General features: G+C 45.4%; 1 protein-coding gene across 1 annotated transcript in view; it reads right to left on the bottom strand.

The window, feature by feature from the left end:
• The window catches only part of kcnh2b (potassium voltage-gated channel, subfamily H (eag-related), member 2b), a gene marked incomplete at its 5' end in the record, with an annotated part of 267,583 nt that overhangs the window by 101,182 nt on the left and 141,815 nt on the right, over window positions 1–24,586 (bottom strand). The window contains 3 exons of the mRNA XM_080489191.1: window positions 18,825–19,036; window positions 19,112–19,470; window positions 21,185–21,395. Coding sequence (XP_080345317.1) covers window positions 18,825–19,036; window positions 19,112–19,470; window positions 21,185–21,395 — 782 coding nt within the window. The remainder of the gene's footprint in view (window positions 1–18,824; window positions 19,037–19,111; window positions 19,471–21,184; window positions 21,396–24,586) is intronic.

The following is a 24,586-nucleotide window of genomic DNA, read 5'->3' on the forward strand; positions in this document are numbered from 1 at the left end:
CCCGTGGTGCCATGTGTCAGAGCAGAGCTGCCTAATTGTGGGAGGAGTCAAAGGGAGGGCCGACCTTGACTGGGATTGGCTAAACCCCCGATGACACTATATAGGGTTTGATTTCTGATTGGCTGGTTGGAGCAACACACTTTTTAAAAACTGAAACAAGCCAGGGAGAGAGAGGACAGACTGTCTTCACTTCTGGGACGTCATTCCAGGTACGAGGATGATTAGTAGTGATGGAAAACCTTTAGAAAGTGAATTTTACATCATCCCTTTAGACAAACTGGAGCAAGTGGAATCATTTCTGTCCTAGTTAACAGACTCAATCAAGCTGTCCATCCGTCCTTCTTAGTCCATCCGTCCCCCGAGACTCTACAAATTCATTCCTTCTATCAGTTACTAGTTCAGCAATGAAGGATAAAATCAGTTTGTCCGACAGTGATTTAAGCAACATCACAAAGAATTACAGATTAAATCTGCGTCGCTTTATAGGGGACATATCATGCTAAATCCACTTTTTTAGCCCTTAAATGCATTTTGTTGTATATTTAGAGTGTTTAGAAGTACAGAAAAGTTCAAAGTAGTCTCTTCAGGTGCTCCGTTGATATCTTTATATTCTGTTTTGGTCATATTTTGCGATCCGTTTCGATTTTTCTATTCTCTATTACGTTTTTTGAACAATGACGTCACAGTATTCTCAGCGGAACTGCCAAATTAGGACATCGACATTTCGAGCAATCCGCCATTTTTGTTTCTCGCTGCGATTTTGTAGTCCAACCGAAGTTACGAGAGGATAAGTCGAAATGTTCGGTTGTTGGATGTAGTAACCCACAAGCTTCGTTACACCGTCTCCCAGCATCAGAACCTTTTCGAAGTGCCTGGTTGAGTTTTATTTTTCACAGAAATGTACCCACATCTGTGGGTAAGGTCATTTTTGTGTGCGCGAATCACTTTAAGGACGACTGCTTCAGCAACCTCCGCCAGTATAAAGAAGGATTTGCCGAAAGACTTCGTCTGATTGAGCGGTCAGTTCCTTCTATCTATGGAGACGACGAACAGAGCACTTCGGTAAGCTGTATATAACGCTAAAAAGTGTGATGATAAGACGTCCCTGTCATTGTTTTGTTAGCATTAGCAGTTGCACCGTCTTCACATGTTAGCGCTGTGTGCTCGTTTTAGATTATAATGTAACTTCTGTGTTAAATAGTCGTTGTAATACAGGCAGTATTGTAGTAGTGGGCATGGATGGAGAAGTTAGTGTAAATATAGTAACACACCATTGCGTTACATCCATATGAAGACGTTGTTCTGCAGGTGCATCATGGTCATTTTCATCTCGCTCCGCCGGGTCCGACTCTGGCTCCAACATGTATGGCTGGATGGACAAATCTTCCCTTGTTGACATTTTGTAAATAATGTGTGAATATAAAGTTTCTGCGCCGCTAGATAATTGTATCTGTTCTATCAAACTACAAAGATGGCCGAACAGGGTGGAGTTGAACCGAGTGTCACCTCTGCAACCTGGAGAGGAGGCGGGGTATGAAGTGTCTCTTTTGCATTTGAAGAGACCGCCCCAAAACGAGTTGCTCTCAGAAGCACATCAGAAAAGGGGTAGAAAAGGGGCCTGTGGAGCTATAATAATGAAGAATTCAGACCCAAGCATTGCAGTTTCGCGTTGTATAGACCACAACTGTATGATTTATATGTAAAAAGGAAGGATTTAAAAGCATGATATGTCTCCTTTAAGAGTGAACTGAATATCAGTAGAAATCAATGGTCCTACCATTGATTCATGATTCCAACGTATTGCATTACCAAACATTTCGAGGAAAAATATATTAATTGTGTGCAAGTTTGTTAAAACTAAAGACATAAAGGTACTTCTTCTCATTGAATTGACTAATTACCAATATCGTCCACAATCCTACCCCTGATGTGTGGTAACAGAAAGCCAAATCTTCATCGCTCCATTATCACTGCACCTTCTCTCAGCTTTAAGAATCACACTGACAAGAAAAGTCAAGCAACAGGAAGGATTATTACATGGACGCTCCAACAGCAAAGAGCAGGGAGGAAGTCAGAGTTTTCTACTCCAGTCGAAGGTGAAGACACACTGCAGAGTTTGGCCTGCAGCAGAGACGCGACTCCCCCAGTGCGCCGCTGTTTACCTCTGCAACCCGTCGCGGTTCGAGCTTCAGGCGGCTCCACGTGTGCATCTGCCGGGAGTTTAGCAGCGATGGAGGGAGTTAGGGAACATGAACTGGAGCTAACCAGATCTCTGGTCTCCTTGAAAACGTGGTTCACGGTTCCTTTACAAACAAGCTTTCCACGACGTGACGTAGCACGCAATGCATTCTGGGTAGTAAACAAACAAAGCTCACCGTGCGAATCAGAACAAGCAGACGCAGAAAGGAAAGGTTGGAAAATATCTCAAGTTCAGATGTCTAGTAGAGAGGAAGAAGTAGAGAGGAAGAAGTAAAGGAAGAAGTAGAGGAAGAAGTAGAGAAGAAGTAGAGAGGATGAGGAGAGGAAGAAGTAGAGGAAGAAGTAGAGGCAGTAGAGAGGAAGAAGTAGAGGAAGAGCGGAGGCAGTAGAGAGGAAGAAGAGGAAGAAGTAGAGTAGGAAGAAGAGAGGAAGAAGTAGTGAGGAAGATGTAGAGAGCAGTAAGTAGTGAGGAAGATGTAGAGAGCAGTAAGTAGTGAGGAGGAAGTAGAGAGGGAGAAGAGAGGAAGAAGTAGAGGAGGAAGTAGAGGAGGAAGTAAAGAGAAAGAACTAGAGAGGAGGAAGCAGTGAGGAAGACTCTCATTGATATCTCGTCTAAAGACTATGTACCGCGGTGGTTTATGTCTACCCATTAGCCACGAGCTAACTCGCCTTGCCACCACGGGCTAAAAGGGGCGGGGCTTCCCCTTTCGTTCGGGACCAATCAACGAGTCGAGTTTCTTCTTCACCTCCTCTCTGGTGAGTGTTTGTTGCAGGCGACAGCGCCCCCAAACCAGCAGCTGGTGTAACTGCATGACGTTTCTGGGCGGTTTGATCTGCTCTCTGAAGTGAATGTGAACCCAATGAAGGGTTGAAAATTTTGGGCTCCGCCCCCTCCTGAGTGACGGACTGTCCCAATGTGAACGGCTCCTTAATGAGCGACGTCGAGGGAAAACCAAGGCGTACATCAGGGACGACGTGTTTCGAGCTTCGGTTGTTCTGGCGGCAGCTCTTCCTCCAGCACCTGAGACGTCCTGCAGCCTGAATGAACTGCTCTTGTGTATGAGTGTGTGTGTGTGTGTGTGTGTGTGTGTGTGTGTGTGTGTGTGTGTGTGGTGTGTGTGTGTGTTCGCAGAAACACACGTTTTCAGAGGAAATGAAGCGTCGGAGCCCGTCGGACTGCACTCACAAGTGTGAGGGAGTGTAATCCAGCGGGAGCTGTTGTCACAGCCGGAGCTGACTGGAGCCGTCGGCCCGTCCGAGTGTCGTTTGTCTCGTGTCCCAGTGTCTTCACGTCCACTGGGAGTCCATCTGCTAATGCGTCGTCAGCTTCACCAGACCTCATTTATTCGCGTCTGATTGCACATCGAGGAGGTTTTCAGACATCCAGTCCCTTGTTTGGCTCGTCGTCTTTGTCGCGCGGCGAGGAAAGGCCATGCAAGTGCGTTGGCAGGACGCCAGGGAAAACACCCTGGTGTCCCGCTGGACCTCGCAGTCGGACTCATTCTGCAGCGAGTCCGGAGCCAAACTGCTGAGCGAATACTTCTGGAGCGTACTGCCAAAACACTTTCTGCCGTGTTGTCTGAGTTTCCACAGTCCTGATGACAAACAGGGACAGTTTAAAGAAGATTTGGAACATTTAATCCCCGTAGCTTGAGCTCCCAGGAACTTAAGAGTGGTCACGAGGGCATTCGGGGCAAAAGTTCTCAAATTTAGACCCGTGGTTGTTAACTGGAGGTTCACACATCTGTTAGCTTTCTCTTCAGCGTTGACCGTGACGGGCCACTGAAGTCTTTATACCCACTGTAAATCACCGTTTATCTGTTACGTTCAAACAGCAGGATATTGTTTATTCCTCCGGAGAGTCTATTTGGTTTGATAAACAAACCGTCAAAAAGACATAAAAGCTGAAAACGACACGACGTCCCGGTCGGCCTCAAAGCAGCCGCTACAAAAACCGCAGGATTGAAATGTGAAATAAAAACGGGCTCCGAGGAACGTCGGAGTTCTAATGAGTCTCAGTTATTCAGCGCTCAGCATGTCGCCACGTCCACGTCTTTCATCAGTCGAGACGCTCCGACGGGCCTCCCGATTCATGAAGCGATGACACGCTGAACATCGCGGTGAGGTTGCCTCTCGTTACTAAAGAGAGACGACGGAAAAGTTTAGGTTTTTCCTATTAGTGGCGCTGTCATCAGAGGGATGTTGAAAGTTGAGTCCGTCGTCACAGAAGGACGATCCAGCGGGCGGACGAAGCGACGTGACGGGCAGTGTCACAGCCATCAGCAGTTTCTGTCCACTTTGAAAGGCGTTGAACGCAGAGAACGTCAAACGTGGGCGGGGAGGACTGGGCAGGGCGCTGCGATGACTCAGCACTTTTAGTTCTCCCGTCATGTCGGGAAAACTGTAACATCAGACCCTGGAAATAAAATCAGCTTGTCACTGGGAGGACTGGAGAGGGCACCGATCCGGTTAACGTTTAAATGGACTTTGGTGGATTTGTCTCCGTCCCTCAGTGCTTCACATGGCCTGTTCCATTCATCCATTCATCCATTCATCCATTCATCCATTCATCCATTCATCTGTTCAATTGCTTCATGTTTCCACTGTTTGACACTGATGTACATACATTTTACAATTACCATGGGACCTCCCCCCCCCAACATTTGACCCCCAACCAGGGTCATAACGTCTAAGGTAACAACAGCACCAACTAGTGGCCCGACATGAAAACTACATTTTCTGCCATTTCCGTGAAAAATGTTCCTGTGTAAAACTTCTCTGAAATAAAAAGGCAAAACGATGCGTTTTCACTTAAAACAGAGTCGTGTAAACGTCCTCAAAGCCGTCAAACATCTACCGGGTGACGTTTGCTGGTTAGTATTGGCTCAATAGTGACGTTTGCTGGTTAGTATTGGCTCAATAAAAACACTTAATCCTTCCTTAATCCCGCAACAAGAAAAATGTTCACATTTGGATTGAGTCCGATTTCGCAAAGTGTCCCCCGAAGTATAAGAGCTGGTGTATGAGTGTTGTATAAATATGAACTATAGAGGCGCCTGTTATAAAAGGTCACATTGGGAACAAGATGTCTCTGAACGACTTTGTGCTTCGACTGTTAACAAAATAAAACGATGAAAGGACACATTTATGTGCCAGATAAGAATCAGGTTCTCTACCTGAGATTCTCAGGTCATCGTGGGACAATCCAGCTCCGTCACACACATCTGATCGTCTCTGTGGGAAACCTCAACTCGTTCTGTAACGGGTTCTGACTGAGTGACGCCGCCGACCGTCGCAGGACGTTTGATGTCGGCGGGAGACATTCTCTCCGTCCAGAGTTCACTGCAGACGGGGTGACCTCAATAAAGACGCTTCGTAAACGAAAAACAGGCAAAAAAAACAACAACACTGAACGTGTTTGGTTCCACTCTACACAACAATTCAGCATCCTGTCGTAGTCCTGAAAAAAAAAACTGCAGACACAGACTCATTGTCTGTCCCAGCTTTGTCTCCGTCTCTGTCTCTGTCTCTGTGTCTCTGTCTCTCTCTCTCTCTGCCAGTCATCTTAAAAGGTCATCCCCACCTGGCGCGGCACGCAAACTGAACAGTCAACTCCCATCTGTCACTGCGTGTGTGTGTGTGTGTGTGTGTGTGTGTGTGTGTGTGTGTGTGTGTGTGCGTGCGTGCGTGCGTGCGTGCGTGCGTGCGTGCGTGCGTGCGTGCGTGCGTGCGTGCGTGCGTGCGTGCGTGCGTGTGTGTGTGTTGTGAACATGGTGGCAGAATGAATAAAATATATTCAGGAATTTATTGCTGCTTTCACAGAAATCAGGACGTTTTTTTACTTCCTTGTTTTTTATGGCGCTTTAGAGGAAATAAATAAATATATATATATATTTTGCAGTGACAGCAGCCGCCAACGAGCCTGCCTCCATTTTTATTGAATGTTGTGCACAAACTTTTCCCCATGAAGACTTTTGCAGTCGCGTTCATATTACAGCTGAAGTTGCCCTGAAGGACGTTTTTCCGTGTTTCTGCACAGTCGAGTGAATCCGTCCTGCCAACAAGTTGCACCGCTAACAGGCGTTTCACAATTAATCCTCTTTATTCTGCTTTCAGGGGCCCAGCAGCTTCCTTTCTCTGGTATTAGGTTATTTAAATCAGAAAATAGAGGCGTGAAACTCGCTGATGTGTGATCATGAAGCACACAAACATCTGCTCTGGGTTCAGTTTTTAAGAAACGGTGGATTTCAACATGGAGTCGGACGCCAGAGGATCCAGACGTTTTAACGTTTTCAACATTCAGGTGAGTCCAGGTGAAAACGAAATGCCTTCAAAGCATTGTGGGAGTCTGTTTCCATGACAACGGTGCCCGGAGCCACTGAGAACGCAGTTTTTCCGAGGCGGAACTTTTGGAAGACGATCCTGAATTTGTCTCCATGGAAACGGGGAGAAACAACGTACTTTTTAAGAGCATCAACCCTCCGACCAATCGCTGAATCAATACATGATGAGACTGATGCTTCAAGTTGGATTGACAGACCGCAAAATGTAGCCCCAAAATATAAACACTGAATCTGAGAAGAAAATTATCTAAAACTAGAACAATTATTCATCCACGCAGTAAGTAAATGCTACTTGAAATAAGATTTTTACTAGATTTAAGAATACTTGCAGCGCAGGAAGAGTCTGTCCTGTAGTTTGTAAAGGTTTGAGGTGTTTTTCTCGTTATTGAACCAAGTCTCAAAAGTAGCGGCTCAGCTGGAAGAGGAAGCGGCTGGGAGAGTCTACGGTTCAGGTGTACGGTGAGCAGCTGCTTCTATATTTAACCGCTGCTGTGTTGAAGCGTGTCTCGCTGCGGCGCCGCTCTCCTGGTATTTGCCGTGATATTTCTGCGGGGCCGGAGGTTCTGGACCCGGGTTGCGGATAATGACTGGGTTTAAATGGCAGCAGGCTCCGGTTCTGTTCCTCGGCGAGGAGGCGGCGCCGGGCGAATCCCGGGAGAGACGGCGAGTCTCTGGAGGAGCCTCCAGCCTGCTGCAGGCTGAGTGTGTGTGTGTGTGTGGGGGGGGTCGGATATCGATTTCCTCGTCTCAACACAAACACTGACCTTATGTGTGGTTTACAAACTACATCATTTGTAGTTATAAGAGAGAAAACGTGTGTGTTTGCTCTGTTTGGTGGTATTAGTGAAAGTGTGCAGTTCACAGTTTCTCTGCCATTTGAAAGGGAAAACTGTGGAATATAAAGGTTAAGAATTAATGAAAACTGAGCAACAGCAACGCATTTCATGTATTTGTAATGTTCCCTTCCGGCCAGCAGGGGGAAATGTGGAGCTCACAAAGGATGTAGACAAAGAAGGCTTGAGAAGAAGCTCCACATGGAGAAACAGAAAACAATGGCGAGAGAGGATCGAGTAAGTAAACTGCATGATATTAATGTAGTACCTCCTGGGAATAATGAGTATTTGAGTAAAAGACTCATCCAGTAGGAGAAGGTTTAGTTTAGACAGTCAAGGTCGTCATTACATTAAAATGGGACTTATGAACTATGTTAATTCATATGAGGAAGTATCTGCCAGGTCAGTGACACAGTAAGTCAAAACCAGAGTTCCAGTACTTTATACTGAGTACTGATGACGAAGAGGTGCTTTGATTTTAAAAGCCTCAAAATAAAACAAGGTCTGTTCTAGTGAGGGCGAAAACATGCACAATGAATTAATAGCTCCCGGGTGTGTGTGTGTGTGTGTGTGTGTGTGTGTGTGTGTGTGTGTGTGTGTGTGTGTGTGTGTGTGTGTGTGTGTGTGTGTGTGTGTGTGTGTGTGTGTGTGTGTGTGTGTGTGTGTGTGTCAGTGACGAAGCACCTCGCCGCAGTCCCTGGTCCACTCCACTGCCTTCCGAGATGAGCCCATTCCGTTCCCCTGCCCCTCCCCCGCTCGCCCCTGTGATGGATCAGCGGCGGTGGCTCGCCGACCCGGCGTGGAAGCAAACGCCTCCCGTGTGGCAGCGGCGGCGGCGGAATCGATGGTGCGAGGATTGAGACTCACGGCAGTTTGGGACGAACCGTCACAGAGCGGAAACACAAGTTGTTGTTTTTTTTACACGTGACGTGAAAATACTGTGATAGATTAACAAATACCGTGAAATGTTTTTGAGAGGATACCTTCAATGAGGTATGTCTTCACAAAAGAACTTTTTCAGTTTAGAAAGTCAGGTCTTTGTCCTGCCGTCGTAACAAGTTTAAAATACAACTTTTCCTCATTTTCCACAGTCAAGATAAGGCACCCGACCATTTGGACCAAACCTCTGTGTGTCTCAGCGTCTCGCTCTGGAAGACACAGATAAATCTCCATTTTCAGACGCTATAAACCAACCGAGTCAACGGAGGAAGTGGGTCATAACGTAAGCAGGGTAAATGACGGACCAATCAATGGCTGCTTATTGTCCAGACCTTGAGTCCTGCTCTGATTCAATTACCTGATGATGATGATGATGATGTTGGGGGGGGGGCACTGTGATGAATGGGGCCTGGGCTGAGGAAGTGGGTCAGAGCAGAGGAGGAGTGAGGAAGAGGAGGAGGGAGGAAGGTAAACACTAGAAAATGCCAGAGGAAATGTTGTGTGCTTCTCCCGTCTGCTTTGTATGGGACTTTTCTTTTCTTTTTTTTTTTCCAGTGTTTTATTTTATTTTATTTTTTAAACTGTTAGCCGAATCATGAATAAAAGTGGTACCAACCCGTTCCCCAATGTTCCACATGTTTCGATGCTTTTTTCTGTGTCTGTGATTCCAACGGTGCAGGACTAGTTATTTATTTGTTTTTTAATAACTGTATTAATCCCCGAGGGGAAATTCATACCGATTGACCAGTCGGGAGCAGCCGCACAGGGCAGCGCTCAGAGGGAGCTGGGGGGGGGGGGGGGGGGGGGGGGGGGGGGGGGGTACCCGGAGGAAACCCATGCACACACAGGGAGAACATGCTAAATTCATACACAGAAAGGCCCTGAGTTGGATTTGAACCCACAACCTTCTTGCTGTGAGGCATGATAGTAATCTGCTCTGTCAGAAACAGGCATCAGAATTATAGACTGAGGGGTTGAGGAGGAAGAAAAACAGTAAATGGAGAGACGGAGCAGCTGGGACACCAGGGGGAGTGGAAGTGATGCGACACGTTGAAGGATGAGAGAGAGGAGGATTGGTGGAGAAACCGGAAGAGGTGAAGGGTGGAGGAAGGTGTGAGCAGCCCGCCGGCCTCCGATCATCCTCTCGTCCTTCATCTGCTGCTCTTTGAGCTTTCACCACTCTGTGGCGCTCTTTCTGTTCCTCGGTCGTTTCCTCCCCTCGTCTGTTCCTCCCTTCTTCCCTTCATCTTCTGCCAGATCAGTTGTGTCCCTCCTCCTGTCCTTCAACACCTCCAACTCCCTTCTACCATTTCTCTCCGTCCATGAACCGCCTTTCACACTCATGATGTCACCTGCCATCGAGTGTGTGTGTGTGTGTGTATGAGAGAGAGATAGAGAGAGAGAGAGAGAGAGAGAGAGAGAGAGAGAGAGAGAGAGAGAGAGAGAGAGACGATATCCTGCCAGCAGAAGTAAAAGGCATTCAATCAGACTGGAAACAGACTGAAGAGATTTCCTGCTGGAGTGTGAACTAGAGCTGGATGGATTCACACACACTGCACACACACACACACACACACACACACACACACACACACACACACACACACACACACACACACACACACACACACACACACACACACACACACACACACACACACACACACACACACACACACACACACACACACACACACACACACACACACACACACCATTAGTCGCTTCCATCTTCCTAAAATAGTTTTATTCCTCAGAATGAACCAAACTAAAAAGAATCATTTAAACCTACAACTGCTGACGTGTGAACTTCAGCTCTCATTAAAACTTGGTTTCCTCCAGAGCTGGTAAACTGGTTCACTACAGAGACCAACTCGTGAACTACACTTATATTTAGAGCCGGAGCCGCACAAACAAACGAGCCTCAGACCCAAACAAACAACCAAACATGAACTGGTGTTGAGGACGTATGAAAACTGGAGACGTCCAGGTGGAGCATCATGAGACGAAGCTGAAGAAGAACCGATTCAGGCCGACTCGTTCCGTCAGGTCAGCTGATTGACTTTTTATCTTTTTTGTAAAGTGGGGCGACCAATGAAAGATGGCCGGGAAGGTTATGTTTTCGTTTTCTTCTATTTATTTATTTGTAAATGTTTTTTTTTACTTTTTTGCAGAAGCTACGCACCCGAATTAACCTGAAATCTTCAGGGATGATTCGTCATCATCTAAGGACCAATCTATTAGATTTTGGGACGTTTACGGCAAAACCGTTTCCCAATAAATCCTAAAGCACTGTGAAAGATTTGTCCATATAAAGTGCATCAGAGAGGCGATCAAAAGGAGATCAGTGCCTGTTGCCATGGAGACGCTCCCTGCTCAGTGTGAACTGTGCACTATTACATGCTATTTATTCGTTTTACTGCACTTTGGTGCACTCAGGGGTGCTAAATGTACTTTATAAATAAAGCTGGATTGATTGAAGATATTTCTTATTCCCACATTGACCCTTCCTGTTTCTAGGATGTGGCGAGCGGCCGCATGGAGGTCCACGGTGGGAATCGAACCCGCTGACCACGATCACAAGTCCACTTCACCGTAATCCCTGCTTGGAGCTCACATTTTCCAGAAACACTTAAAAAAGTGTTCGACCCTTCAGATGTGTAAAGAGATAACCACAAAGCGACGAGAGGATCGTTAAACCGCACTAAGTGACAAACTAATGAACCGCCCAGAGAAATCTAACTTCACGTCGCCCTTCAGGGGCTGTCGAGTTTTGAGGAACGTGTTTAAGTTCCAGTGTTCAAATCAACTTCTGGTAAAGTGTCACCGTCACTGCAGAATTTACTTAAAAACCAACCGAGGCTTTATAGAGCGTTACAAATAGCCCAATCGATGGCGCTCTAATGTGGCCTGAACGGAGCAGGGTTAAATGTGTCACCGTATATACCATGATGCTGTACTTGTACTTTTTCCAAAAGTTTTCGTGGTCAATACAGCACATCAAAGACCCGACTGCTGTTTCTGGTGTTACAACCGTCAGATCTTCCTTTTGATTTCAGTTTCCATCAAACATCAAAGAGTCCCACATTTCATCCAACTTAAATGAAACCAGCTGCATTGATCATCACGCGAGGAGCCGTCAGGACAGGGAGTCGATGGCAGAATCAAACAAATGGACCACAAACATCAACCCTCGTTCTAAAAGATCAATATTGGCCCCGTACTTACGATTGATGGGTTAAAATCACAGGAGGGTTGGGATGTCTTTAATTTAGTAGGATTTACTAATACCTTTGAGTCAGAGGCTTGGTACTATAGAAATACATTTGAATTCAATTAAATTGATTCTGTCAAGCATTAACTGTCTGTAATGAAGTTTGCATGTTGTCTTTCAGGACCATCGGGTTTCCTCCCACGGTCTGAACCAGTTTGATCAACGGACCAGAAACCGTCCCGACCGTACCCTGCTCCTCAGCCCATCTAAACTTTGACATACTTGAATCAACGAATCTTCAGTCAAACATTCCACTGGAAGAAGAACGTCTGTCCTCGTTGTAGATCACAAACATCAGCGGATTCCGTCCGGACAAATCAAAACCCTCCTTCTGGTCAGATCGAGGCGTCGAACTGTGGTAATGTTGATAAAAAACTATTTGTTCAATGACACAGTGACTTTTTGTAAAACTAGAGAAGATCAGAGACTCAGTGAATACTAGATACTCTCCAAACTTTACCTCCTGGTTGATGGGGACCCCCCCCACCTCCTTTTTTGCCATTTATTTTTCACATTTGTATTGTTAGTATTTTTTGGTGTATGTGTGTGTAAGTACATAGAGTTATGTTTTTATTCTTGGTCTTAGTTTTAGTCTTAGTCTTAGTCTTAGTCTTATTAATATTATTATTATTATTAATTAATTAATTTATTTATTTATTTACATTTAAAGGTTTTATCCATTACTTTTGCTTTAAATTAGTTTTCTGTTGTATGCTTCATCCAAACACCTTGTTTTGAACTGTAAAAACTACTAGAAATGACCAAAGGAGGTAGAACGTTTCCCTCATGATTAGTTTTTAAATCATCATTTTTTTTCAACTGCAAATTATCTGAAAGGTATGGTTTGATTCAACTCATGATTGTAAAGCGGTGATGCTGCTCCCGTTAAAAAAAAAAGCGCCGGCTGATGATGTGTTTTCCTAAAACAGGCACCGAGAGACTTCCAGGACGATCGATGACACTTTTCTTTCCCACTAATTTCTGTCCTATTTAACGGTCCTGCTGTAGGACTTCGCCAAAAACAGCTGCAGTGTCACTTTAGCGCCCGGTGGCACTTCACTCTCCCGGCAGGAACACATGTGGCGCGCTAAAAATACCTGCTTTTGAATCATTCACGTCATGCACTATTTAGAGGCCTCATGCATACTCATGATACTATGCAAATACGAATCAACAGAGTTCGACTGGTGGGGAATTCAATTAATGGAGCAACGGCGGCCGCAGGAGGCTTTGTGTTCTGGAAACAGACGAGCAGTGACATGCAGGGGAATCGACTCCCATCGACGTCTCCCTGATACTTTTAATCTCGAAACAAAACACGGCCGTAAGTTGGCAGCTTTCGTCCCTCATGCATAATTAAGGTTTTACAGTGAGACTCCATCAGTTTTTTATTTTTTATTTTTTGCCGCCTCCTCACTGAGGAGTCACATTAAACCGGCCGCCACAAAGTTTGAGTGACCATCGCGGGACCGGAGGTTTCCATTCGGACGACAATCCACCGACTCCCACGTGCCCAATCGCTGGAACCACGACCTGCCGAGAACTTGTTAAAGGCAGCAGAACGCGGCAGGATCTCACAGAGGGAGCCAAGAAAAACAGCCATATAGGTCAATTATGCAAGATGCATTATACATGGTTTGTGTATACGTCTTGTGACCCGCAGTGGGTGAAGTAAATATAACAAACTGAGGACTGAAGCCCATGTGAGGGGAGGGACGGGGTGGATCACTGGATAATACATAAAGCCTCACAAACATGACTTATGAGCATAGCTGTGAAATGTGTGGAAATTTAAAAAAGTGGCACAAATCAGTACTTTCTTTCACCCCAACCCTACAGTTAAAATGACAACAAATCCAGTTTGTTTTGTGATGTTTTTACAAATGTGACAAGTACTTTGACACGTTTAAATATCTGAATTTAATCTCCAGAATAATGACTATTAAATCCAGGTTCGTAGAGATGCAACCATACCACTTTGCACGAGTACTTGCTGATACAGAATACAGATATGAGTACTTAAGCGCCATAAAGCATCATTTATGCTTTGTCGATGCTACGTCACCTCCGTCAGTCTACAGTAGCATAGCAGAGCGTAGCGCCTCTCCACGCCCTGCGTTATGCTACAGTAGACCGAGTGACTGAGCTGCTGGGAATGAGAGGATCAGTCACTTTAATCAGGTTTAGCATGTAGCATGTAGCATGTAGCATGTAGCATCGCCAGTGAGCGAGCCCTGAAAAATGGTGATTCCTCCTGTTTGAATTGGGTTCAGTACCAGAAGTAGTTGGTTAAATTGGATAAATAACATTTTTTGGGAATAAAATGTTCAGATTCTATTGAGACAAATACCAGAAACTCCAAGATTATTGTACGTGATTCTACTCAACTTACATCACTCATCTGCTCAAAACATTAACACTGGGAGTACACAGACATTCTAGTGGACAGAGCACCCAGTTGGATTGTTGTTACAGTGACTGTCAAAATAAAACTACCAAGTTGGATTGTTATTACGGTGGCTGTCAAAATAAAACTACCAAGTTGGATTGTTATTACGGTGGCTGTCAAAATAAAAGTACAAGTCCCAGTAGAATATGGACGGGGAGTCATGACACCAGGGAGGAAACTATGTTCTGATTGGCTCTACTGAGCATGTGCAGAACCACTGTTTCGGAGCATTTTCTCAAAAGTTTCTACGAAAATGAAGTTGTAGCATTTTTTCAAAAGTTCCAAGTTGGGAGCTGTTTTCAGAAAGTTGTGTTTTCAGTGACCTTTGTCGCGGAAACGGAGAATCAAAACGCAACTTAAAGTTTTCCATTTTCACTTCAATGTTGCAGAGTAAACGGTGTCATAACCACTGCAGCCACCAGGGGGCCTCCTCCTCCTCTGTCTGAATGATGAAACCACATATTGAAAAGATGATGGTCAGGTTTTTTTTTCTCAGCACACAAACTGGTCTAAATATTGCAGACTTTCCGCTCACATCAGAGGGTGAACATCTCAGAGAGACAAAGTGGAGACTCCCCTCTTTAAAGAAACAAGCCAGTGTGTAACCAGCGACCCCGGGACATCCACAGGCCGGGACACAGAATGTAAAAAGTGAGAGAGTTTAGACCTTTAACGCCATAAAAAAGTCTGGTTTTAGACGATGTGTGCGTGTGCCTGTACCGCTGAATCACACCGAGTTGGAGTTACAGAGTCCCGGCGCCGACGCAGAAAATCCCAACTGATAAATCATGATAATTAAGAGTAGTTCCCCTCAGTTCCACAGAGTCAAACCTTCATCACGATATAAACTGACAAGCTCTTTCTTAGTAGATCTTTATATTCCAGCTCAGAGGACAAACATCTTGTGTTATTGACGCGTCGGTTAAGAGAATCCTTCGTTTTGCACGTCTTCGTTTTGGCGGTGGAGCTGGGGTTGGCGATGGGGCTGGGGGTGGTTGTGTGTAACATCTTTAACTCCATTTCATGGAAAAGGGAAAAATTGCAACTTTTCAAAAACCCTCTGACTCTGTCTCCATGTAAAAGGGTAGTAATACAACTTTTTGAAAATGTAAAGAAACCACCAGAACACCAAACACCCCGAGACGGAGTGTGAACCAAAGAATCTGTCTCATTCACAATGTGATGAAGAACATTAGAAAGTCCTCTATTCCAGAACGTTCCATGAACCAGCAGCTCAGTCAAAGCAAACCCAACTTATTCTTCCTAAAAGCTGCTTTCATCAAGCACTTCTTCGTTTGAGGACCGTCACAAAGCTACCTGAGGCTGTGCTGCCATCTGCAGGCCTGAGCCATTATTGCAGGTGGGCGCGGGGGAAGTTCTCAAAATACAATCCAGCCGGTTCTTCTTCCATTTCTGGTGGAAGCAGACGAACGTCTGCTGAATCGGGATCCTCGTAACGGTCCGAGAGAACGGTGACGTGACGTTATCATGAATTCATGACTGGCTGGGTGTGGATGTGGAACCCTCCCAGGAAACACAACGAGGTAGAACAAGCTGATGAAACGACACAAATTCACTGTTCTTCCTAATCGCTCTATAAATAGCAGCCCGTCTCACTGGGAGACGCAGCTGCTTCATTTTCCTCCGTCTGCAGGAGCTTAAGGCGCATGAACATATATGAAACACGCCATGGGGAGGGGGGGGGGGGGGTCACGCTATCGACCTCCGCCAGCTGCACCTTATATACTGCGTGGAGAAAGATTTCATCATGATGTGCTGCATCATCGACTTTGGAATATGTGTCTGATGTGTGTGGAGGACGCCGAGGACGAGACGCTTCCAGTGAAACTGAATGTACAGGAGGATCCTCTCCGAACGCCTCGGCGGGTCATAAATACATTTCTTCTAATGTTGGATGTTGGAAGTTCATTTCCTGTAAGAATAAAATAGCCGTACCGATCTAATCACCAGAGTCTCTAAACATCAAATCAGCAGAAATCACATTTAGGGGGAGTTTCTTTAATTACCTTCACCAACGAAGTTACCCGAGAAAGTTATGTTTTTATCTGCATGTATTTATTCATTCATTCATTCATTCATTTATTTATTTATTGGTTTGTAAGTATGTATTTTACCAACTTTAACCCGAATTGCATGAAATCTTCAGGGATGATTTGTCATCATCAGGACCGACCCATTAGATTTTGGGACTTTAACGGCGAACCGAAGCGAATCGTTAAGCAGAATCGTAAATGGAATCGGGATCGTAAAACTCTTATCAGTTCCCAATCCAGAATAATGTTTTTCCTTCTCTGGGTCCGTTACCACGACAACGCTGCTCTCAGCCACTGAAAACACAACTTTTGGAAAATGCGAAACTGTGTAGTATAAACGAGCAAGAACAACATTCTGTGGAAAAGCTCCGTCCCGACTGGACGATGGAGACACTACTGCTGGTCCTGGTCACCATGTTGGTACAAACTAGTAGTTCTGCACTTGCTCAGTAGAGCCAATCAGAGCAAAGTTTCCTCCCTGGTGTCATGACTCCCAGTCCATATTCTCCGTAATCACCGTAATAACAATCCAACTTGGTAGTTTTATTTTGACAGTCACCGTAATAACAATCAAACTTGGTACTTTTATTTTGACAGTCACCGTAATAACAGTCCAACTTGGTACTTTTATTTTGACAGTCACCATAATAACAATCCAACTTGGTGGTGTTCTCCCAGTGTTAATGTTTAGAGCTCATTGTCCTCTGCTACGTGTGTGTGTGTGTGTGTGTGTGTGTGTGTGTGTGTGTGTGTGTGTGTGTGTGTGTGTGTGTGTGTGTGTGTGTGTGTGTGTGTGTGTGTGTGTGTGTGTGTGTGTGTGCTTTCAGTACAAAAACAAACAACAGCGCCAACTTGTGGCCCGACATGCTCACTTCATCCTTTTAAGAAAGTTGCTGTGTCAACACAAAAGTTCTCTGAAACACTGAAACGCTGCATTTTCACCTGAAACAAGATCAGAATTAGTGGAAGCTTGAACACGACGACACTGTGATCTGAGACGGAACGTCCTAATTAACCCGCCGGCCCGGACCCGGCTTTAGCTCTGATTACAACGACGGGAATGGCGGCGCGATGACAAGCAAACGTGTCTGCGCTGCCGTTTTCCTCGTTAGAGCTCCGCTGGGAAGCAAAGATTTTACGCGTTTTTTAATTCTCTTTTAACAGTGAAGGAGATTCTGAGGCGGCGACTAAAGGCGGCAACTAAACCAGCAGCTCCACATGAGATCAAAGGACATTTCCCGTCTCACAGATGTCCACAGTCTGCAGGTGGACGACAAAGGAAACCAGCATTACTGAACTCACCGTCGTTCCATTTCCTCGTGACCCTTGACCTTCGCATGGCTCATTGTTTAGACCAGGGGTGTCAAACTCAGATCCTCGTGGGCCGCAGCCCTGCACGTTTTCAATGTCTCCCTCCCCTGAATGTCCTGATGGTTCATCATCACATTCAGCACAAAGCCAGATAACGAGCTGCTTATTGCAATCAGCTGTGTTGAAGCTGGGAGACATGCAAAACGTGCAGGGCTGCGGCCCTCGAGGCCTGGAGTTCGACACGTGTGGTTTAGACCAAAGTCTTCATCCAGTCAGGTCAGTTCATTCATTAGCTTCAGATGTGCCACCTTATATCGGTTTATTGTTTTCTTTTTTCCTTCTTTTATTTTCCTTTTCCTTTCTTTTTTTTCTTATTCTTATTCCTTTTTTTTCTTTTCTTTTCTTTTTCCTTCTTTCCGACACAGTCCCAGGACGTCTTGGACCGTTTTCTAGTGGAGCTGCTGTAGGTTTATGCTGCCGGGAGACACTGGGCTTCTTTCCTCTCTCACTCTTCATTTTTCACTATTTCATCTCTCTGTCTCTCGCTCTCCATTCACTACAGCAGTTTATCACTTTCACACCGACACACAGGCTCATAAGTAAACGGGTAACCAGTGAAATGTCTGCGTCTGGTTACCAACCTTTCACCCACAGAAATCCCAGTGAAGCCAAACGGGCCTGCTTCCAGTCCGGGACAGGCCCTGGACCCTTCAAAATACAGGTTTGGTTTCTCATCGGTTTAGGTCATTTTGAAGGATCGATACTGTGATTCCCCCTCTGGGACCCAGAACCCGGGTTGGACATCGCTGCTGGGGAAGGTCTGGGAAAAGTCCATGAACTGCTGTCTGCCCCGCCGAGGTCAAAGGCTCAACGCCGCTGGCATCCAGAGGAGCTGCCGGAATCGTCCTGATCCCACAGATCAGCCGGAGCTTTTTAAAACACTAATAAGGGAGATGAAGTGACAAGATGTCAGCTCCGAAGAGAGGACAAGTGCTTCAGCTCTAGAAAACGAGCTTGTGAGAGACTTTCGGTAAACTAAAGTGCCGCTTCACATCGTGCCCCCACCCCCACCCCCCCACCCCGTCATTACCGGTAATTGGAATACTGCCACATCGCCTTCCGGCGGCGTCTCATCGGAGCTCGATCAGTCTGATCCGTATTGACTTCAGCTGCTGTTACGAGCCTGATCTACCGCGAGACAAGAAGTGACTCATCCAGGAGGAGAACTCGTCAAAAGACGTGACCTTGTGAACTCCACGAGCCAATCAGTCCAACAAACAGACGCAACGCAATCGCAGCCATTCACCGGACGCGTCCACCCCACACACACACACACACACACACACACACACACACACACACACACACACACACACACACACACACACACACACACACACATACACACACACGGTGACCGACCTGTGTGACCTTCTCGGTGACGTGGTGCGTGCGGTCGATCAGCTTGCAGGGCGCTATGATGTCCATCTCCCCAGACGGCAGGGCGATGAGGGGGTCGGGTTTGAAATCCACAAAGTTCAGGGTGATCTGAGGGATCTTGGAGATGGTCCGGTACCGCATGAGGTCCGAGTCCGACGTGGAGTTCAGCATGTTGGACTTACTGTTCACCGCACCTGGAACGCAAAGCACTCAGTGAGGCATGAACTGCAGCAGCTCCGCTCAGGGCTCGTACCCCTCCCCTCCCTCACCGGTGCTGCTGCTCGCCGGCCGGACGCTCGCCCTCCGGTTCTTGCGGTCCCAGTCGGGCCTCATGGCCTCGATCTCGTCGACGGAGGAGGCGCGACGCATGCTGTGGAAGCTCTCCCGCGAGCGGCTGTGCGACAGGGAGCAGTTGGACACCGAGCCGTCGGGGTTGAGGCTCAGCCGGTGGTGGGGCGCTACGCAGGGCGAGGACTGGGCGAGGGGGCCGACCAGGTGGGCTCCTTGGGCGGGTGGCAGGTGAAGAGGGTGAGGAGGGTGAGGAGGGTGAGGTTGCGCAGGAGGCTTGGTGCAAAGCAGGGTGCGCTGGTCTTCCCGACAGTCCTCAGGCCAACTCTGCAGAGCTAACCTGAGGAACAGGAACAGAAAGAGACGAGGCCATGAGAGGGCGCTGTGTCGGACGGTGGAGCCCAGAGAGGCTGGAAATTATTTCTAGAAAATAAAACCCATCGATGCCCTGAGCCACTGAAAATACAACTTTTTGAAAACAGCCCCAAAGGTGGAACTGTGGAAATGACTGTGGAGACTAAACTAAAGTAACTAAGCCTACTTGACCCATTGGTGGGCAGCCACATGATGGCGCTCTGCGGCTGTTGCTCATGGGCCCAATGGTTGGGGCCTGGTTCACCAGTTTCGTCGTCACGTAGACGACGGCGTCGGCAAATATCGCCCCTTTCTTGAAACTTTCAAGCTCCATCCTGAGCAGTGCTGTAACAGTTACCCAGAAAATGTAATCTGATTACTAGTTACTCTTTTAAAAAGTAACTCAGTTACTGTTGTTTCTGATTCTTTTGTGGTACTTGAACAGGTACAGTTAGAGCGAACTGCCCTGTGATTAGTTGTGAATAGCAGCGCTACAATAGTAAGGCCACAATAGTAAGGCCACAATAGTAAGGCCACAATCGAAAGACTACAATAATAACACTGCAATAGTAAGGCTACAATAGTAATGCTACAATAGTAAGGCTACAATAGTAACGCTGCAATAGCAAGGCTACAATAGTAAGGCTGCAATAGTAACGCTACAATAGTAACGCTGCAATAGCAAAGCTACAATAGTAAGGCTGCAATAGTAACGCTACAATAGTAACGCTGCAATAGTAACGCTGCAATAGTAACGCTACAATAGTAACGCTGCAATAGTAACGCTACAATAGTAACGCTGCAATAGTAACGCTGCAATAGTAACGCTGCAATAGTAACGCTACAATAGTAACGCTGCAATAGTAACGCTGCAATAGTAACGCTGCAATAGTAACGCTGCAATAGCAAGGCTACAATAGCAAGGCTACAATAGTAACGCTGCAATAGTAACGCTGCAATAGCAAGGTTACAATAGTAAGGCTGCAATAGTAACGCTACAATAGTAACGCTGCAATAGTAACGCTACAATAGTAACACTGCAATAGTAACGCACAGTGACTTGGAGAAGTAACTTCTGATTACTGGTTTGGAAACAGTAACACGTTATGATTACTCGTTACTGAAAAAAGTGGTCAAATGAGAGTAACATGTTACTGCCATTACTGATCCTGAGTAGATGGCGGCCGTAGTACTCGTAGTTCTGCACATGCTCAGTAGAGGCAATCAGAACAAAGTTTCCTCCATCGTGTCATGACTCCCAGTCCATATTCTCCTGGGACTTGGTATTTTTATTTTGATAGTCACCGTAATAACAATCCCACTTGGTACTTTTATTTTGACAGTCACCGTAATAAAAATCAAACTTGGTCGTCTAGTTAATGATCAGAGCTCATTGTTCTCTGCTGCATGTGTATGTGGTTTCATTACACAGAACAAACAGCAGCACCAACTTGTGGCCCAACATGACAACTGCAACTTTATAAATTTTTCGACAGTTTAATGTAATTAAAAAAAGGACATCGTTTTCAAAACTTTGCCCTCTTAACGTAAAAACAGAAAAATAATGTTTGCACTTGAAATGTTTTCCTGTAAACGGTGCCTGAGATGACGACACCTTTTGTCACTGAAGGTAATGAAGTGGAGACGTTTCATGCATCAGTTAATTTCAGGATGTGGCGACGTTGAGTCGACATAACAACCTGCTCCCACTGAGCTGCTCCTGATCCGGAGCTAGAGGGGGCAGCGGCAGGAACTCCCCCAGGCCCAGAGACTCGTGGCTGCAGTGGTCCGGGTGCGTCGGTAGGGGCGTGGCTACTGGGATCTGACCGGCCTCGGCGTCATCCAGAGACACTTTACTGTTAGACAGGGAGCGCAGGAGGGGCAGTCGCAGCTTGAAGCCTCGAGGACGACCTGACGGGTCCAAGACAAGATGGAAGACATTGTTTTATCACTGCAAAGAAACGAATCCATTCATAACTTCACTCTTCTTTCATTCATATCCTCAATCATATACATCCAGTCATAGAAAGGTGTTTGTCTTGTATACCTTTTACCTTCTTTAGAAACATTTACAACTGGATTTACTACATGTAGAAATTTTTAAAGCTTTGTAAATTGCTTTGTTTAGACTGGATTGTTCTCTGAACACGTGTGGTTTCACTACAGAAAAGACCAAACAGCACCAACTAGTGGCACAACATGAAAACTACGTTGTTTCCACAGATATCATGATCAAAACATCGCTGTGTTAAAGCTAAACTTTTCTGAAAAGAAAACGGAATCGAAATAATTCAATGGAAAGTTAAACTATGAATCATTTTATTAAAACAAACATGAAACGTTGAAATTGTAATCCAGGGCGAATGAGAATTATAGGATAAGTCGAGAAAACCATGAGGTAACGACCAGTGCAGACTATATGTGAAGCCTTTTGAAGTTTGGTTTTCAATCCAATTTTACTAAATACAAGTTTTATTCTTCATCTTTATAAGGTACACCTTGTGTCTGTTTTACTGGCAAAATATTTTATTTATTTATTTATTTATTTATTTATTTATTTATTTATTTATTTATTTATTTATACAGCATTCACTCAAAGCTAAAAAGAAGTTATGAAAATAGTCTGAATTTGAAGATAGTTTCTGTGTGTTGATTCTACATTAATCCATTACAAGCTTCAGTCTTAAGTCTAAAAAAATTTGATTTATTACAGAGAATTGTGTGATTGAATTTGTGTTTGTATTTTTTCAAATTGGTTGACAGCACCAGTAATACCACGTTATTAAACCACCTGATGACTGTTGCCACTATTTGAAGTGTGAGATTCTTTACTTTGGTTGTGGGATGAATCTTTCAGTGTATCTTGGTTCTTTTGTGGATTTTTAATGTTGCAGGAACAAGAACAAGGGCAGAAAAGTGACACAACGTAAAGGATTATCCGGAGAGTGGAAACTGAATCAGCTTGAAAAACAATCCACAGGAATCTGGGACATGATAATGATTAGTTTGGGTTTTAGCTGCAATGTGAAAAAAACAACAACAACAAAAACAACAGTAACACGCAAGATTGTGAATAGCACGGTGTCCTACTTGAGCTTCCTCCAATTCTCCGGCAGGAACATTTTGTGCCCCAAAATTGATTGGAAATGATAAATTATCCAACATGGAGGATTTATACGAATCAAAACACCAAACACACGTTAGGTCTGGTTTGGCTGGTAGGAAATAACGAGGAATAATGGAAATACTTCTTGTCAATGGACACAAAATCACAATGTGACGTTTCCGGAGAAGTTTCTGGTCCATGAAGACGGAGGCGGGAGGAGCATCGTCACCGAAGCTTTAAAACACTTTGTCCATTAATCTGCTTTGCTCCAGCCGACCGGCAGCTCTGACCCACCGCGGATCCTCTTAGACCGGATTGGAAAAGTCTGATTGAAATCGTCGGAGGATGATTTGAAGTTATGATCCAATCAGAGTTCAGGTGAACCGCTGCATCTGATTGGTTGCCTGAGAAAACCTATCGGGCCTGATAACGGGCATCAGCCTCCCAGTAAGAACTGATCTGCAAGCAGCCTGGGACTGTTCATATTTACCTGAAGTACCAGTAACTACAGTTACCTGTAGTACCAGCAAATAGTTACCTGTAACATACTGTGAGCGTCAGGGTTGGTTAGGCAGGGTATGGCATGATGAGTCCTTCAATGTCAACGCCAAGTAGGACTAACAAATAAAAATGTGCTTTTCCCTTCATACCAATTCCACCCAGCAGAGGCTTTTAATTTGACACACCAAACAGGAACATCATGACGCACAAAACCCTCTGCACTTCTGGTTGCCAACTTCCAAATCTCAAACTGAACTAGATCAACTGACCAACTCCACGAACTAAACAACATAAACACAACACAACACAATCATTACCAACACTTACAAGCCTAATATAACACCGCCAACGCAAATCCCACAATGCACTGCAGCGATCAGCTCTGTGATGCTACGATATGTTTCGGCTGGCAAGTGTTACTCTAACAAAATTAAGATGGTAAAACTCCATTGAAGAAGCTTAAACCATGAGCCAATAGTCTCCAGACTCTCCCAACAAGATGCAGTGGGTACGGAAAGTATTCAGACCCCTTTATATTTTTCACTCTTTGTTTCATTGCAGCCATTTGCTAAAATCAAAAAAGTACATTTTATTTCTCATTAATGTACACTCAGCACCCCATCTTGACAGGAAAAAACTGAAATGTAGACATTTTTGCGAATTTATTAAAAAAGAAAAACTGAAATATCACATGGTCATTAGTATTCAGAGCCTTTGCTCAGTATTGAGTAGAACCACCCTTTGAGCTCGTACAGCCATGAGTCTTCTTGAAGCAACACCTGGATTTGGGGATCCTCTGCCATTCCTCCTTGCAGATCTTCTCCAGCTCTGTCAGGTTGGATGGTGAACGTTGGTGGAGAGCCATTTCAGGTCTCTCCAGAGAAGCTCAATGGGGTTGAGGTCAGGGCTCTGGCTGGGCCAGTCAAGAACAGTCCCAGAGTTGTTCCGAAGCCACTCCTTTGTTATTTAGCTGTGTGCTTAGGGTCACTATCTTGTTGGAAGGTGAACCTTCGGCCCAGTCTGAGGTCCTGAGGACTCTGGAAGAGGTTTTCTTCCAGGATATCCCTGTACTTGGCCACATTCATCTTTCCTTCAATTACAACCAGTTGTCCCGTCCCTGCAGCTGAACCCCCCCCATAGCATGATGCTGCCACTACCATGTTTTACTGTTGGGATTGTATTGAGCAGGTGATGAGCAGTGCCTGGTTTTCTCCACACATACTCTTAGAATTAATGCCAAAAAGTTAAATGTTGGTCTCATCAGACCAGAGAATCTTATTTCTCATAGTCTGGGAGTCCTTCATGTGTTTTTTGGCAAACTCTGCGGGCTTTTTATATGTCTTGCACTGAGGAGATGCTCAGACATAAAGCCCCGACTGGTGGGGGGCTGCAGTGATAGTTTACTTTGTGGAACTTCCTCCCATCTCACTACTGCATCCCTGGAGCTCAGCCACGGTGATCTTTGGGTTCTTCTTCACCTCTCTCACCAAGGCTC

This window comes from Lipophrys pholis (genome assembly GCF_963383615.2).
Source record: "Lipophrys pholis genome assembly, chromosome: 20".
Lineage (NCBI taxonomy): Eukaryota > Metazoa > Chordata > Actinopteri > Blenniiformes > Blenniidae > Lipophrys > Lipophrys pholis.